At 45.2% G+C, this 19,137-nt stretch overlaps 1 protein-coding gene across 1 annotated transcript in view; it reads right to left on the reverse strand.

Annotated features, from left to right (window-relative positions):
- Window positions 1-19,137, reverse strand: part of tnni3k (TNNI3 interacting kinase) — a 167,140-nt gene that overhangs the window by 110,714 nt on the left and 37,289 nt on the right. The window contains exons 4-5 of the mRNA XM_072273253.1: window positions 6,759-6,867; window positions 5,413-5,498 (exon numbers count right to left, since the gene is read on the reverse strand). Coding sequence (XP_072129354.1) covers window positions 5,413-5,498; window positions 6,759-6,867 — 195 coding nt within the window. The remainder of the gene's footprint in view (window positions 1-5,412; window positions 5,499-6,758; window positions 6,868-19,137) is intronic.

A 19,137-nucleotide genomic window follows, 5' to 3' on the forward strand; every position in this document is an offset into this window, starting at 1 on the left:
ATCACAGTGAATGGCGGTGCTGGCTCAAAGGGCCGAATGGCCTACTCCTGCACCTATTGTCTATTGTCTTACTTCCTTCAAGTCTTGTGTCAGGAAGACCAAGGGGTTGATAGTGGACTTCAGGAAGGGGAAGTTGAAGGAACACACACCACTCTGGTGAAGGATCAGCAGTGAAAAGGGTGAGCAGTTTCAAGTTCCTGGGTGCCAACATCTCTGAGGGTCTACCCTGGGGACTCAACTGGGATGCCATTACAAAGAAGGTATGACAGCAGCTATATTTCCTTAGGAGTATCAGGAGAACTGGTGTGGGAAAAATTAAATTTTGAATTAAATTTTGTTGTCAAGCTTGACTAGCTAAACATTACCCAAGATTTGGGTCATGAGAGTGACAGGTTAAGACACAGACTCTGTCTTGCCTGTGCTAGCTAACAATAGGCCATGCCAATAATGAGGTATTGGCGGCCTTTGTCTGGCTAATAGGGAAAGTGAATGTGGACATGCAGTTCTAATGTTGTGCACCGCACAGAGACATTTGTCAACTGGCTGATATCTAACAAGTGCTTCCCGAATTCGTTGAATAAGTATGTTTAGCTGTTGGCTATTGCCCAAACTTTACTGTATAAATTTTAAATGTAACCTGAGGTTGACAGAATGGTAAGGCAACAGCTCCCTGTGGCTTAACCATATACCAAGGTCTGTGTCTTTATTTCTGTTTGATTACTGGGTAAATTCTTTCACAATAAAATATGGTAAAACATGGTAGATTCTTCAACGATTTGTATGTCACCAAAGGCACTTGCAAATTTCTTCAGATGTACCCTGGAGAGCATTCTAACTGGTTGCATCACCGTCTGGTATGGAGGGGCCACTGCACAGGATCATTAACAGCTGCAGAAGATTGTACTCAACCAGCTCCTTCATGAGTTCGAGTTTTCCCAGCATCGTGGACACCTTCAAAAGGCGATGCCTCAAAAAGGCATCAAGGACCAGTGTTTGCCCTCTTCTCGTTGCCAGCATCAAGGTGGTGGTACGGGAGCCTGAAGAGACACACTCAACGTTTCAGGAACAGCTTCGTCCCCACCACCATCGGATTTCTGAATGGACAATGAACAAATGAACAATACCTCACTTAAAAGTTGCTGGTGAACGCAGCAGCCCAGGCAGCATCTCTAGGAAGAGGTGCAGTCGACGTTTCAGGCCGAGACCCTTCGTCAGGACTAACTGAAGGAAGAGTGAGTAAGGGATTTGAAAGTTGGAGGGGGAGGGGGAGATCCAAAATGATAGGAGAAGACAGGAGGGGGAGGGATAGAGCCAAGAGCTGGACAGGCGATAGGCAAAAGGGATACGAGAGGATCATGGGACAGGAGGTCCGGGAAGAAAGACAAGGAGGTGGGGGGGGGGGACCCAGAGGATGGGCAAGGAGTATATTCAGAGGGACAGACGGAGAAAAAGGAGAGTGAGGGAAAGAATGTGTGTATAAAAATAAGTAACAGATGGGGTACGAGGGGGAGGTGGGGCATTAGCGGAAGTTAGAGAAGTCGATGTTCATGCCATCAGGTTGGAGGCTACCCAGACGGAATATAAGGTGTTGTTCCTCCAACCTGAGTGTGGCTTCATCTTTACAGTAGAGGAGGCCGTGGATAGACATGTCAGAATGGGAATGGGATGTGGAATTAAAATGTGTGGCCACTGGGAGATCCTGCTTTCTCTGGCGGACAGAGCGTAGATGTTCAGCAAAACGGTCTCCCAGTCTGCGTCGGGTCTCGCCAATATATAAAAGGCCACATCGGGAGCACCGGACGCAGTATATCACCCCAGCCGACTCACAGGTGAAGTGTTGCCTCACCTGGAAGGACTGTTTGGGGCCCTGAATGGTGGTAAGGGAGGAAGTGTAAGGGCATGTGTAGCACTTGTTCTGCTTACATGGATAAGTGCCAGGAGGGAGATCAGTGGGGAGGGATGGGGGGGACGAATGGACAAGGGAGTTGCGTAGGGAGCGATCCCTGCAGAATGCGGGGGGGTGGGGGAGGGAAAAATGTGCTTAGTGGCGGGATCCCACCACTAAGCCTTCCGCCACCTCCAACGGGATCCCACCACTAAGCCTTCCGCCACCTCCAACAGAATCCCACCACTAAGCCTTCCGCCACCTCCAACGGGATCCCACCACTAAGCCTTCCGCCACCTCCAACGGGATCCCACCACTAAGCACTTCCGCCACCTCCAACGGGATCCCACCACTCAGCCTTCCGCCACCTCCAACGGGATCCCACCACTAAGCACTTCCGCCACCTCCAACGGGATCCCACCACTAAGCCTTCTGCCACCTCCAACGGGATCCCACCACTAAGCACTTCCGCCACCTCCAATGGGATCCCACCACTAAGCACATCTTTCCCTCCCCCCCTCTCTCTGCATTCCGCAGGGGTCGCTCCCTACGCAACTCCCTTGTCCATTCGTCCCCGCCATCCCTCCCCACTGATCTCCCTGCTGGCACTTATCCGTGTAAGCGGAACAAGTGCTACACATGCCCTTACACTTCCTCCCTTACCACCATTCAGGGCCCCAAACAGTCCTTCCAGGTGAGGCAACACTTCACCTGTGAGTCGGCTGAGGTGATATACTGCGTCTGGTGCTCCCGATGTGGCCTTTTATATATTGGCGAGACCCGACGCAGACTGGGAGACCGCTTTGCTGAACACCTACGCTCTGTCCGCCAGAGAAAGCAGGATCTCCCAGTGGCCACACATTTTAATTCCACACCCCATTCCCATTCTGACATGTCTATCCACGGCCTCCTCTACTGTAAAGATGAAGCCACACTCAGGTTGGAGGAACAACACCTTATATTCCGTCTGGGTAGCCTCCAACCTGATGGCATGAACATCGACTTCTCTAACTTCCGCTAATGCCCCACCTCCCCCTCGTACCCCATCTGTTACTTATTTTTATACACACATTCTTTCTCTCACTCTCCTTTTTCTCCGTCTGTCCCTCTGAATATACCCCTTGCCCATCCTCTGGGTCTCCCCCCCCCCCTTGTCTTTCTTCCCGGACCTCCTGTCCCATGATCCTCTCGTATCCCTTTTGCCTATCACCTGTCCAGCTCTTGGCTCCATCCCTCCCCCTCCTGTCTTCTCCTACCATTTTGGATCTCCCCCTCCCCCTCCAACTTTCAAATCCCTTACTTACTCTTCCTTCAGTTAGTCCTGACGAAGGGTCTCGGCCTGAAACGTCGACTGCACCACTTCCTAGAGATGCTGCCTGGCCTGCTGCGTTCACCAGCAACTTTTATGTGTGTTGCTTGAATTTCCAGCATCTACAGAATTCCTATTGTTAACAATACCTCACTATTTATTTCCCTCTTTTTTGTATCGCTTATTTAATTTATATGCTTATTGTAATTAATAGTTTTTATTATTATACATTGCAATGTACTGCTGCCGCAAAGCAACAAATTTCATTATGTACGAAATTAAATCTGACTCTGACTCATTGGCTTTCTGCTGTCCTCTTTGATTGCTGGTTGAGTTGGACTTGAGGCATGGGGGGACCCGATTTCATAGGGAGTGTGTACATATCCAACGTTCCCAGCATCCAGGACATCTTCAAAATGTCATACCTCAAGAAGGGGCATCCATCATTAAAGACCTCCATCAGCCAGTACATGCCCCATCTCTCATTGCTGCCATCAAGGAGGAGGTACAGAAGTCTGAAGACTCACATTCAACATTTCAGGAACAGCTTCTTCCCCTCCGCCATCAGATTTCTGAATGGACAATGAACTCACAAACACTACCTCACTATTTTTCCTCTTTTTTGCACTACCCATCTAATTTTTTTAAAAATATAGCTTTTGTAATTTATAGTTTTTAATTGCTATGTATTGAACTGTACTGCTGCCCCAAAACAACAAAAATTTCATGACATATGCCAGTGATATTAAATCTGATTCTGATCCTGTTCTTTCAGGAATTTGTAGACCTCCCATAACATATATAACGTGAGGTAGGAGGAGAGATTGTGGAGATTAAACTATTTTTATTATTATTCTTCTTTTTGTATTTGTATTTTTCATTAATTCTGTTGTGTTTCTTTGTACTTACTGCGATTGCCCACAAGAAAAAGAATCTCAGGGTAGCACATGGTGACATACATACTTTGATAATAAATCTGCTTTGAAGTTTGAACTTACTTTAAAGTAGGTGGACAAAAAGGGTCAGCGTGGAATTACCGGGAATGACCTGTTTCTGTGGTTCTACCATCGGGCTCCCGAACCATCATGCATAACTTCACTCACCATATCACTGAACTGATTCCACAACCTATAGGTCTGTGCTTCAACCATCAGACTCCTGAAGCAGTGTGGATAACTTCACTCAATTCCACATCTATAGACTCACTGTCAAGGGCTCTACAACTCATGTTCTCAGTATGATTTATTTATCATTATTATTTGTTTATTTTTGTATATGCACAACTTGTCTTCTTTTGCACATTGGTTGTTTGTCAAAATTTGTGAGTTTTTCATTAATTCTATTGCATTCACTTGTTCTACTATGAATGGCCACAAGGAAATGGATCTCAGGGTTGTATTTGGTGACATATACGCTCTTTGATAATTTACTTTGAGATTTTGAGGGAGGCAGATTCTGGTTGGTCACCGGCATTCAAAGTTCAAAAACTTGAAGGTAAACTTACTATTAAAGTACATATATACGTGACCACGCACAGCCCTGAGATTCATTTTCCTACAGGCTTTCACAGTAAATACACAGAAACAAAAAATGCCATTGAATAATAAAAAATAAATAAATAAGCAATAAATATTGAGAACATGAGATGAAGAGGCCAATCAATATACTCTTCAGTACACATCTATGGAAGTTTGTCAAAGTTTAAGAAGTCATGCCAAATCTTTGCAAACTCATAAGGAAGTAGAGGCACTGCTGTTCTTACTTCCTAATTACACTTTTGTGCTGGGCCCAGGACAGTCCTCTGAAATACTGAGGAATTTAAAGTTTACGACCCTCTCCACCTCTGATCATCTGATGAGGACTGGCTCATGGACCTCTGGTTAATGGGTAATAACTCTTTCCGAACCTTGAGGCTCCTGTACCTCCTTCCTGATGGCAGTAGCGAGAAGAGAACATGACCTGGGAGGTGGGGTCCTTGATGATAGACGATGCTTTTCTGTGACAGCTCTCCATGTAGATGTGCTCAGTGGCGTGGGGAGGGCTTTACCTGTGATGGACTTTGTAGACATTGTAGAATGTGGTGGGAGAGATGGGGGGTGGGGTGCGTGAAACCACAGAGTGGTCTGCATATGAGGTGAGAATGCTAACACTTGGGTATTGGCTGTACAGGCACTGCTCCACCCACACAGGGGTAGGGGCGGTGCTGAGTGGGACTCACCATCACAGATACAGCAGAGGTGAAGTAGGGAGAGTCCGTTCTCCGTCCGATAGTTCATGTTCACTTTGCCGAAGGCTTCATCCGAGCTGCAGAGAGAGAGACACCAAGCCAGTGTCAACTGTGAAAGGTGGTGATTTTCACTTTCCAGTCCAAATCCCCCACTCTTACACCTCCATTAAACCGGGGCCCCCGTGGGTTTAAAGGGAGTGGGTGACGAGGTCCCAATGGGTTTAAATGGAGCAGGAAACAGGGTCCCGGTGGGTTTACAGGGAGCGGGATGCAAGGTCCTGGTGGGTTTAAAGGGAGCAGGAGATTAAACCTATTGGGACCCTAAGGGAGCAGGAGACAGGATCCCAATGGGTTTAAAGAGAGGGGGCAACAGGGCCCTGGTGGGTTTAAAGATTGTGTCAGATATAAGCCTACAGACAGCCTGAGGCAGAACCACGGGGATCTCTGAATGAGACATCAAGTTATCAAATTTTACAATATTATGAAGGGTGCTTCATGGTCAGCATGGGGTCAGTGGACGCAAGGGCCTGATTTGTGGCAATGACTCCAGGACTACAAACATGACCACTGTCACTGACTTAACCAGGACACTAGCTTCTGGGGTCCATTGGGTCCATAGTTAAAGTGTGACCCTCTCAACAGTAACTTGCATTTATATAGCACCTTTAATGCAGTAATCCCAATCAGGCCCACACACCCCACCTCTACACCAGGGCACTGTTCAGGCAGCTTCTGAGAGGAGCCAAGGGCGTCTGAGACAGGAAGGGGTTTAGGGGCCAGAGGGTGTTATAGAGACAGGGAGCGGTGTAGAGGACAGAGGGGATTATAGAGATGAGCAGGGGCAGAGGGTAGGGAGGAGTTTACTGAGAGAGGGATGGATGTAGGGGTCTGAGGGGATTATAGAGCCAGAGAGAAACGTAGGGGCTGAGTTGGTTACAGAGACAGGAAGCGGTGCAGGGTTCCGGAAGGGGTTACAGAAACGGGGATTTGTGTAGGGGGCCAGTGGGGTTACAGAGATGGGGAGGGGTGTAGGGGCTGTAAGGAGCAGGAGGCACTGTGCAAATGGGAGGGAGGGAGGTTGGGAATGAGCAGCAGGGTTGAAGATATGTAGAGGGTGGGGGTGCAGGAGTTGGGTCAGGAGAGGGAGGGAGGGAGGGTGAACAGGTGCTGGACTGTGGAAGGGATTCTAGAATGGCTGAGGTTGTCACCAGTCAATAAGTTGGTGTAAGGTAGGGTTGAGGATATATGGAGGAAGGAATGGGCGGTGGAGCAGAGTGTGATGTAGGGACAAACACCTCTGCTGAACTGCTCAACAATCCCAGTCATCTCTTCTTCACCTGAAGACATGCTTAAGTTCCACCAGTTCACTCTCCTTAATTCGCTGATCATCCTGCAGCTTCTCAATCGCCACTGCATACGATTCACTCACTTTCTTCTTCCACTCATCTGTTGGGAAAGACATCTTGGTCAATGGCTCTCATCCTCCCCAAGCCCCATGCCTCACTGACTCCTGTTTGTGTCTGATCGTTAACATGCCCCTTTGTCCCAGCAGCGTGGACATCAATCCTCGATCCGAGAGATAATTCTGCCCAATGTGTTTCCACTGGTTCTCCATAAGAATCTCCAATCAGCTCCACTCCCTATTCCTTCTGAAAATCCCTACAAATGTTTGCTTTGTAACCATTATCCAATCTGATGTCCAATTCAGCAGGTGATAATTGGACATCTATTGAACAGTGATTTTGCAATGTTAATGGTATTGTTTTTTTATAAATAGCTTTTTTATATAAAGTTGATCCTTTTATCTGTCCTATATTAGAACACAGAACAATTCAGCATTTAACAGGCCTTTTGGCCCACAATGTCCTGCCAAATCAGTGCTTCAGTATTCACTACGGAAAAGGATCTTGGCGATTGTAGAGATGACTTGCAGCAGACTGAAAAGGTTGAGCATGTAGATATTAAGAGAGAGGATGTGCTGGAGCTTTTGGAAAGCATCAAGTTGGATCAGTCACTGGGACCGGACAGGATGTACCCCAGGCTACTGTGGGAAGTGAGGGAGGAGATTGCTGAGCCTCTGGCAATGATCTTTGCATCATCAATAAGGACGTGAGAAGTTGCCTGAGCCAGGGACAGATTAAAACAGTCCGTGAAGACCCCGGCCAACTGCCCTGCACAGACTCTGAGCTCACGGCCAGGTATTCCATCTGGATCAGCTGCCTTCCGTACATTCACCCTGCTCAGTGTGGCGCAAACATCAGAGGTTGAAAGTGAAAGAGGCAGTTCACCAGGTGGGACATGCGCTTTGAGGGTGACCTCCTTGTTCTCTCGGTCAAAGCGAGTGTGGAAGTAATTGAGCTCATCAGGGAGGGAAGCAGAGCTGGAAGGGGGCACAGTACTAGGTGGTTTGAAGTCTGTAATGACCTGTATGCCATGCCACATGCACCGGGGGTCCGAGGAGTTGACATGCTCCTCGATTCTCTGTTTGCATATGTGTTTAGCCTGAGAGAGTTGCCTCCTCAGGTTGGCCCTGGCTGAGCTGTAAGCCTCCTGGTTTCCAGACCCGAAGGCTGAATCTCTGGCTTTGAGCAGGAGGCGAACTTCTCTGTTCATCCATGGTTTCTGATTGGGAAAAACCTTTATTTGTCTTTGTGATGTCATTTGTTGATGTGCTCAAGGACAGAGTTGGTATATAAGGCAATGATACTCTGAGAGTCTGTGGTGACATGGGCAGCAAACGCACTCCAGTCTGTGTGCTGGAATTGGTGCTGAAGAGCAGAGTCAGCACCCTCCAGCCAGATCTTAATAGTCTTCATTGTGGGTTTCACACATTTAATGACCGGGCTATACATGGGAAGCAGAAACAATGAAAGATGGTCGGACTGTCCCAGGTGGGGGAGGGTAGTGGCTTTGTAAGCGTCAGCCACACTTGTGTAGACATGATCTAAGGTTTTATTACTCCTTGTGGTTCCTGATACATTTTGGTAAAATCTTGGAAGCACGGTACATAGGTTACAATGATTAAAGTCCCCAGCAACAATAAAGGCTCCATCTGGATCCAATGTCTGCAGCTTGCTAATAGCAGCACTGAGGTCTTTCATGGCTACTTTAGCATTAGCATCCGGTGGAACATAAACTGCGGCAGCAATGATGCACGTAAACTCTCGAGCTTGATAAAAAAGGTCTGCACTTAATAATCAGGTATTCCAGATCAGCAGAGCAATAAGTGTCAGCAATGGTAGAGTTAGTACACCATGATCGATTCACGTAGATGCATAAACCACCTCCTCTACTTTTACCTGTCGCTGTTACAGCTCTGTCAGCCCTGAAGACCGTGCGCCCGTCCAGTTCCACATGTTGTTTGGGACATCACTGTTTAGCCACGTCCCCGTAAAAAACATGACATTGCAATCCATAAGCCTTTGTGTGAGGGTCCAAGTCTTTAGTTTGTCCAGCTTGTTTGTCAGAGACCGAACATTGGTGAGGAAAATGCTAGGTAGCGCTGGCCGGTGTGGATTTAGCCTGTAGCCCAACTTATACTTCTGTGTCAAATGTACGCCGTAGGTACAGCGTAGCCTCGTACCCTACGCTGTACTCTATGCTGAACCCTATGCCGTAGTCTAACGTGCACCTCTCCCAAAATGTAACTACGTGTCGTGGTGACGCAGACCGCAACAACTGTGATTGGTCTGCTTGGTAGCATCGCATTCCCACCTACGCATTTCCGGTTGCTTCTTCTTCTCCGCCATTTCAGAACTGAGGGAGAAGAAACTCTTGCTCAACATTTATGAGCTCCAACTCCAACATGATGCGCTCAGTTTCAATCACCATTGTTTGAAGCACAGGAAGAAACTCAACACAGTGGCATAGAAACCCCACTGCCAACTAATGTTTTGGCAGTGAATTGCAGAGCGACGCAGACACACCAATGCACAAGTATAAATGCTCACAACAGCATAGGCCACTTGCGTAGGGTATGGCGTAGCCCGTACTCACAAGTATAAATCAGCCTTTAGCCCGGCACATAAACCTCCACACTTACCCTGTCTTTGTTTACGGTCTTGACGCTGGCACTGGGCCCTTCTGGTCGGAGTGAGTTGAATGCAGGTCTGCGGTGTCCTTACTAACTCCGGAGGTAGTTGGCCGAAGCTGAATGGATAGTCCAAAACTGTGTTGGTGCATCGATAGTTAATGTCCAAAAGTGACTGTTTGCTGTAAGTGTAGTTCGCAAAGCCGAATCGAGCGAACATGCGGGAAATAGGCAGATAAATTAACATTATCTTTCGAAATCTGGTAAGACATTGAGCCTCGCGATACACACACGCCACCATCACCATTCTATCCGATGCGGACGTTAGTGACCATGGTTTTCCATACAGATCTATCCCTCATTTTTTGGATGACTTCCATTTCCTCAATGTGTAGCCACCTGGCTATGCTTTTGATGTACATAAGCTGAGGTCTTCCTCTAGGTTTGCTCCCCTCAATTTTCCAGAGAGTATGAGTTTTTCTAGCTCATCTTTCCGCATCATGTGTCCCAGGAATCTGAGTTCTCTTTCTCGTATTGTTGGTATGAGTGATCGAACTGCTTGGGCTCTTCTGAGAACTTCTTCATTTGATGTGTGTGTGGTCCATGATATTTTTAACATTCTCCTGTAGAACCATAATTCAGCTACTTCTGGTCTCTTTTCCATTGCTGGGGAAATGGTCCAGCATTCACTTCCATAAGTCAGGATAGAATAAATGTAGCACTGCAGTATTCTGTTTTTAGTGTACGTGCTCATCTTTCTGTCTGTTAATATGGTCATTTTTATTCAACCAAACTTATTCAACCTGTATAGTGAAAATATCTTGAGAAGTATCAAAGACATCAAAGGTTTCACAATTGGAGGCCATAATATAAATAACATCACATATGCTGATGACATCGTACTAATAGCTGACTCAGAAGCAAAACTACAAGAACTATTCACTATAGTGGCAGCAGAAAGTAATCACAGAGCCCTATCAATCAACATCAAGAAAACAGAAAGCATGGTCATCTCCAGAAAGACCAACATCCCACAATGTCTGATTAAGATCGGAAATACAAACATCAAACAAGTCAACAAATTCAGGTATCTTGGTAGCCTAATAACAAGTGATGGCAGGTGCGACACAGATATCAAATACAGAATAACAACGGCGAAAGAAGCTTTCCAAAATCAATGGTTGTACCTTAAGCAAATTTATCAATGGCATTAGAGCTGTGCCTAGCCACACAGTTATGGGTATAGAGAGAGGAGAGCAGTGGGCTAAGCCCACACCTCTGAGGTGTGCCAGTATTGATCACCAGCAAGGAGGAAATGTTACTACCTATCTGCACAGATTGTGGTCTTCCAGTTAGGAAGTCGAGGATCCATTTGTAGAGGGAGGTATAAAGGGCCAGGTTCTGTAGATTTTCAATCAGGATTGCAGGAATAATGACTATAACTGTAGGACCACAAGACACCATTATCATTAGGTGCCATGTTATATGATCTGGGCGATCATGGTTTTTGACCATGATTGTTCTTGGCAAATTTTTCTACAGAAGTGCTTTACTATTGCCTTCTCCTGGACAGTGTCTTTATAAGATGGGTGACCCCAGCCATTATCATCAATACACTTCAGTGATTGTCTGCCTGGTGTCAGTGGTTGCAAAACCAGGACTTGTGATATGCACCAGCTGCTCATACAACCATCCATCACCTGCTCCATGGCTTCACACAGCCCTGATCAAGGGGCTAAGCAGGTGCTACATCTTGCCCAAGCAGACTAGCAGAGGGAAGGACTGCCTTACACTTCCACTGGCAGAGACACATCTTTACCCTGCCGCTCCCCCATAAGACGTAAGAGTAGAATTAAGTCATTCTTAGGCTATTTTGAGGCTGTCTCTGGTCCTAGATTCCCCCACTATTGGAAACATCATCCCTACATCAACTCTATCTAGGCCTTTGAACATTTGATAGGTTTCAGTGAGATCCCCACTCATTCTTCTAAACTCCAATGAGTACAGAGACATCACACATTTCTCATACGTTAACCCTACCATTCCCAGATCATTCTGGTGAACCTCCTCTGGATCCTCTCCAATGCCAGCACATTCTTTTTAGATAAGAGGCTCAAAACATAGAAAACATAGAAAATAGGTGCAGGAGTAGGCCATTCAGCTCTTCGAGCCTGCACCGCCATTTATTATGATCATGGCTGATCATCCAACTCAGAACCCTGCACCAGCCTTCCCTCCATACCCTCTGATCCCCCTAGCCACAAGGGCCATATCTAACTCCCTCTTAAATATAGCCAATGAACTGGCCTCAACTGTTTCCTGTGGCAGAGAATTCCACAGATTCACCACACTCTGTGTGAAGAAGTTTTTCCTAATCTCAGTCCTAAAAGGCTTCGCCTTTATCCTCAGACTGTGACCCCTCGTTCTGGACTTCCCTAACATCGGGAACAATCTTCCTGCATCTAGCCTGTCCAATCCCTTTAGGATTTTATACGTTTCAATCAGATCCCCCCTCAATCTTCTAAATTCCAACGAGTACAAGCCTAGTTCATCCAGTCTTTCTTCATATGAAAGTCCTGCCATCCCAGGAATCAATCTGGTGAACCTTCTTTGTACTCCCTCTATGGCAAGGATGTCTTTCCTCAGATTAGGGGACCAAAACTGCACACAATACTCCAGGTGTGGTCTCACCAAGGCCTTGTACAACTGCAGTAGTACCTCCCTGCTCCTGTACTCGAATCCTCTTGCTATAAATGCCAGCATACCATTCGCCTTTTTCACCGCCTGCTGTACCTGCATGTCCACTTTCAATGACTGGTGTATAATGACACCCAGGTCTCGTTGCACCTCCCCTTTTCCTAATCGGCCACCATTCAGATAATAATCTGTTTTCCTATTTTTGCCACCAAAGCGGATAACTTCACATTTATCCACATTAAATTGCATCTGCCATGAATTTGCCCACTCACCCAACCTATCCAAGTCACCCTGCATCCTCTTAGCATCCTCCTCACAGCTAACACTGCCGCCCAGCTTCGTGTCATCTGCAAACTTGGAGATGCTGCATTTAATTCCCTCATCCAAGTCATTAATATATATTGTAAACAACTGGGGTCCCAGCACTGAGCCTTGCGGTACCCCACTAGTCACTGCCTGCCATTCTGAAAAGGTCCCGTTTATTCCCACTCTTTGCTTCCTGTCTGCTAACCAATTCTCTATCCACATCAATACCTTACCCCCAATACCGTGTGCTTTAAGTTTGCACACTAATCTCCTGTGTGGAACCTCGTCAAAAGCCTTTTGAAAATCCAAATATACATCCACTGGTTCTCCCCTATCCACTCCACTAGTTACATCCTCAAAAAATCCTATGAGATTCGTCAGACATGATTTTCCTGTCACAAATCCATGCTGACTTTGTCCGATCGTTTCACCGCTTTCCAAATGTGCTGTTATCACATCTTTGATAACTGACTCCAGCAGTTTCCCCACCACCAATGTTAGGCTAACTGGTCTATAATTCCCCGGTTTCTCTCTCCCTCCTTTTTTAAAAGGTGGGGTTACATTAGCCACCCTCCAATCCTCAGGAACTAGTCCAGAATCTAACGAGTTTTGAAAAATTATCACTAATGCATCCACTATTTCTTGGGCTACTTCCTTAAGCACTCTGGGATGCAGACCATCTGGCCCTGGGGATTTATCTGCCTTCAATCCCTTCAATTTACCTAACACCACTTCCCTACTAACATGTATTTCGCTCAGTTCCTCCATCTCACTGGACCCTCTGTCCCCTACTATTTCTGGAAGATTATTTATGTCCTCCTTAGTGAAGACAGAACCAAAGTAATTATTCAATTGGTCTGCCATGTCCTTGCTCCCCATAATCAATTCACCTGTTTCTGTCTGTAGCAGACCTACATTTGTCTTTACCAGTCTTTTCCTTTTTACATATCTATAAAAGCTTTTACAGTCAGTTTTTATGTTCCCTGCCAGTTTTCTCTCATAATCTTTTTTCCCCTTCCTAATTAAGCCCTTTGTCCTCCTCTGCTGAACTCTGAATTTCTCCCAGTCCTCAGGTGAGCCACTTTTTCTGGCTAATTTGTATGCTTCTTCTTTGGAATTGATACTATCCCTAATTTCTCTTGTCAGCCACAGGTGCACTACCTTCCTTGATTTATTCTTTTGCCAAACTGGGATGAACAATTGTTGTAGTTCATCCATGCAATCTTTAAATGCTTGCCATTGCATATCCACCGTCAATCCTTTAAGTGTCATTTGCCAGCCTATCTTAGCTAATTCACGTCTCATACCTTCAAAGTTACCTCTCTTTAAGTTCAGAACCTTTGTTTCTGAATTAACTATGTCACTCTCCATCTTAATGAAGAATTCCACCATATTATGGTCACTCTTACCCAAGGGGCCTCTCACGACAAGATTGCTAATTAACCCTTCCTCATTGCTCAAAACCCAGTCTAGAATAGCCTGCTCTCTAGTTGGTTCCTCGACATGTTGGTTCAAAAAACCATCCCGCATACATTCCAAGAAATCCTCTTCCTCAGCACCTTTACCAATTTGGTTCACCCAATCTACATGTAGATTGAAGTCACCCATTATAACTGCTGTTCCTTTATTGCACACATTTCTAATTTCCTGTTTAATACCATCCCTGACCTCACTACTACTGTTAAGTGGCCTGTACACAACTCCCACCAGCGTCTTCTGCCCCTTAGTGTTATGCAGCTCTACCCATATCGATTCCACATCTTCCCGGCTTATGTCCTTCCTTTCTATTGCGTTAATCTCCTCTTTAACCAGCAACGCCACCCCACCTCCTTTTCTTTCATGTCTGTCCCTCCTGAATATTGAATATCCCTGAACGTTGAGCTCCCTTCCTTGGTCACCCTGGAGCCATGTCTCTGTGATCCCAACTATATCATAATCATTAATAACAATCTGCACTTTCAATTCATCCACCTTGTTACGAATGCTCCTTGCATTGACACACAAAGCCTTCAGGCTTGCTTTTACAACTCTCTTAGCCCTTACACAATTATGTTGAAAAGTGGCCCTTTTTAATGCTTGCCCTGGATTTGTCGGCCTGCCACTTTTACTTTTCTCCTTAGTACTTTTTGCTTCTACCCTCACTTTACACCCCTCTGTCTCTCTGCACTGGTTCCCATCCCCCTGTTGTGAACTAACCTCCTCTCGCCTAGCCTCTTTAATTTGATTCCCACCCCCCCCCCCCAACCATTCTAGTTTAAAGTCACCTCAGTAGCCCTCGCTAATCTCCCTGCCAGGATATTGGTCCCCCTAGGATTCAGGTGCAACCCGTCCTTTTTGTACAGGTCACGCCTGCGCCAAAAGAGGTCCCAATGATCCAAAAACTGCTAACAATACTCCAATGTGGTTGGACTGATATTTTATATGATGCCTCAGCATTACATCCTTGCTTTTATATCCTAGTCCTTTCAAAATGAATTCTAATATTGCATTTGCCTACTTTGCCATGGACTCAACCTGCAAGTTAACCTTTAGGGAATCCTGCATGAGGGCTCCCACGTCCCTTTGCACCTCTGATTTCTGAATTTGTTTCCCATTTAGAAAATAGTCAACATTTATATATCCTCTACCCAAGTGCATAACCATACCATACGCTTCCCACGTGTCACTTCTTTGCCCTTTCTGCTATTCTAAGTCCTTCTGCAGACTCTCTGCTTCTTTGGCACATCCTGCCCCTCATCTATCTTCATATTGTCTTCAAACATGCTCGCAAAGCCATCAATTCCATCACCCACACCTTTGACATATAATATGAAAAGAAGTGACCATAAGGCCATCAGATATAGGAGCAGAAGTAGGCCATTCGGCCCATCGAGTGCTCTGCCATTCAATCATGGGCTGATTCACTTCATCCAGTCATCCCCACTCCCCTGCTTTCACCCCATACCCTTTGATGCCCTGGCTAATCAAGTACCTATCTATCTCTGCCTTAAATACACCCAATGACTTGGCCTCCACAGCCGCTTATGGTAACAAATTGCACAGATTTACCACCCTCTGACTAAAGTAATTTCTCCGCATCTCAGTTCTAAAAGGACATCCTTCAATCCTGAAGTTGTGCCCTCTTGTCCTAGAATTCCCTACCACGGGAAATAACTTTACCATATCTAATCTGTTCAGGCATTTTAACATTTAGAATGTTTCTATGAGATTCCCCCTCATTCTCCTGAACTCCAGGGAATACAGTCCAAGAGCTGCCAGACGTTCCTCACACAGTAACCTTTTTATTCCTGGAATCATTCTCGTGAATCTTCTCTGAACCCTCTCCAATGTCGGTATATTCTTTCCAAAATAAGGAGCCCAAAACTGCACACAATACTTCAAGTGTGGTCTCATGAGTGCCTTATAGAGCCTCAACATCACATCCCGGCTCTTATACTATACACCTCTAGAAATGAAATGAATGCCAACATTGCACTCACCTTCTTCACAACCGACTCAACCTGCAGGCAAACCTTTAGGGTATCCTCCCAAGTCTCTTTGCATCTCTGCATTTTGAATTTTCTCCCCATCTAAATAATAGTCTGCCTGTTTAGAAATAAGATTTTTGCCTATATTAAAAAACTTAAGGTACCCATTGTTTTTTCTTCAAGAAACACATATACATAAGTGTGACAATTCACGCTTTTTAAAAATCAATGGAGAGGATCTCATTTTCATTCTTCCATTCAGGCCAAAGCAAGAGAGGTTTCAAGATATCCTGAAGTGGGAGGGAGAGGAGCCAGAAGTCGTGGTACATATAGGTACCAATGACATAGGTAGGAAAATGGGAGTGGTGCTGAAAGGAGAATATAGGGAGTTAGGAAGGGAGTTGAGAAAAAGGACCACAAAGGTAGTAATCTCGGGATTACTGCCTGTGCCACGTGATAGTGAGAGTAGGAATGCAATGAGGTGGAGGATAAATGCATGGCTGAGGGATTGGAGCAGTGGTCAGGGATTCAAGTTTTTGGATCATTGGGACCTCTTTTGGCACAGGTGTGACCTGTACAAAAAGGACGGGTTACACTTGAATCCTAGGGGGACCAATATCCTGGTGGGGAGATTTGTGATGTCTACTGAGGTAACTTTAAACTGGAATGGTTGGGGGGGGGGGTGGGAATCAAATTAAAGAGGCTAGGAGAGAGGAGGTTAGTTCACAAATAGAGAAAGCTAGTAGAAAATGTGTGAGGGAGGATAGGCAGGGGACAGGGATCAGGAACACTCAGACCAAAGATGTAGGGGACAAAGAAGCAAAAAACAACAAAGCAGTTTGCTCCATTAAAGATAAACAGAGAGTAAGAGGTGAGAGTTTCTTAAATGCATCTATTTTAACGCTAGGAGCATTGTAAGAAAGGTGGATGAGCTTAGAGCATGGATTGATACCTGGAAATATGATGTTGTAGCTATTAGTGAAACATGGTTGCAGGAGGGGTGTGATTGGCAACTAAATATTCCAGGATTTCGTTGCTTCAGGTGTGATAGAATAGGAGGGGCAAGAGGGAGAGGTGTTGCATTGCTCGTCAGAGAAAATATAACAGCTGTGCTCTAGCAGGATAGACTAGTGGACTTGTCTAGGGAGGCTATTTGGGTGGAATTAGGAATAGGAAAGGTGTTGTGATGCTTATAGAGGTGTATTATAGACCACCTAATGGGGACCGAGAACTGGAGGAGCAAATTTGTAAGGAGATAGCAGATATTTGTAGTAAGCACAAGGTTGTGATTGTGGGAGATTTTAATTTTCCACACATAGACTGGGAAGCCCATTCTGTAAAAGGGCTGGATGGTTTGGAGTTTGTTGAATGTGTGCAAGATAGTTCTTTGCAGCAATACATAGATGTACCAATGAGAGAAGGGGCAGTGTTGGATCTCCTGTTAGGGAATGAGAAAGGGCAGGTGACGGAGGTATGTGTTGGGGAGCACTTCGGGTCCAGTGATCACAATACCATTAGTTTCAATATCATTATGGAGAAGGATAGGACTGGACCCAGGGTTGAGATTTTTGATTGGAGAAAGGCTAACTTTGAGGAGATGCAAAAAGATTTAGAACGAGTGGATTGGGACAATTTGTTTTATGGGAAGGATGTAATAGAGAAATGGAGATCATTTAAAGGTGAAATTTTGAGGGTACAGGATCTTTATGTTCCTGTTAGGTTGAAAGAAAAGATTAAAAGTTTGAGAGAGCCATGGTTTTCAAGGGATATAGGAAACCTGGTTCGGAAAAAGAGAGGAATTTACAATAAATATAGGCAGCTTGGAGTTAACGAGGTGCTCAAGGAACATAAAGAATGTAAAAAGAATCTTAAGAAAGAAATTAGAAAAGCTGAAAGAAGATACGAGGCTGCTTTGGCAAGTAAGGTGAAAATAAATCCAAAAGGTTTCTACAGTTATGTTAATAGCAAAAGGATAGTGAGGGATAAAATTGGTCCCTTAGAGAATCAGAGGGGACAGCTATGTGCGGAGCCAAAAGAGATGGGGGAGATTTTGAACAATTTATTTTCTTCGGTATTCACTAAGGAGAAGAATATTGAATTGTGTAAAATTAAGGAAACAAGAAGGGTCGTTATGGAAAATATGACAATTAAAGAAGAGCGAGTACTGGCACTTTTAAGGAATATAAAAGTGGATAAGTCTCCGGGTCTGGACAAGATATTCCCTAGGACCTTGGGGGAGGCTAATGTGGAAATAGCAGGGACTCTGAAAAAAATATTTCAAATGTCATTAGAAATGGGGATGGTGCCGGAGGATTGGCATATTGCTCATGTGGTTCCATTGTTTACAAAGGGTTCTAAGAGTAAACCTAGCAATTATCGGCCTGTGAGTTTGACGTCAGTGGTGGGTAAAGTGATGGAAAGTATTCTTGGAGATGGTATATATAATTATCTGGATAGACAGGGTCTGATTAGGAACAGTCAACATGGATTTGTGCGTGGAAGGTCATGTTTGACAAATATTGAATTTTTTTGATGAGGTTACTAAGAAAGTTGATGAGGGTAAAGCAGTGGATGTTGTCTATATGGACTTCAGTAAGGCCTTTGACAAAGTTCCGCACGGAAGATTAGTTAGGAAGGTTCAATCGTTAGGCATTAATATCGAAGTAGTAAAATGGATTCAGCAGTGGCTAGATGGGAGATGCCAGAGAGTAATGGAGGATAACTGTGTGTCAGATTGGAGCGTGTGTGTAGCGGTGTGTCTCAGGGATCTGTACTGGGTCCAATGTTGTTTGTCATATATATTAATGATCTGGATGATGGGGTGGTAAATTGGATTAGTAAGTATGCAGACGACACTAAGATAGGTGGCATTGTGGAGAATGAAGTAGGTTTTCAAAGCTTGCAGAGAGATTTAGGCCAGTTAGAAGAGTGGGCTGAAAGATGGCAGGTGGAGTTTCATGCAGAAAAATGTGAGGTGCTACATTTTGGTAGGACTAATCAAAATAGGACATACTTGGTAAATGGTAGGGCATTGAAGAATGCTGTAGAACAGAGGGATCTAGAAATAATGGTGCATAGTTCCCTGAAGGTGGAATCTCATGTGGATAGGGTGGTGAAGAAAGCTTTTGGTATGCTGGCCTTTATAAATCACAGCATTGAGTATAGGAGTTGGGATGTAATGTTGAAATTGTATAAGGCATTGGTAAGGCCAAATTT

This window comes from Mobula birostris, chromosome 12, assembly GCF_030028105.1.
Source record: "Mobula birostris isolate sMobBir1 chromosome 12, sMobBir1.hap1, whole genome shotgun sequence".
Classification (NCBI taxonomy): Eukaryota; Metazoa; Chordata; class Chondrichthyes; order Myliobatiformes; family Myliobatidae; genus Mobula; species Mobula birostris.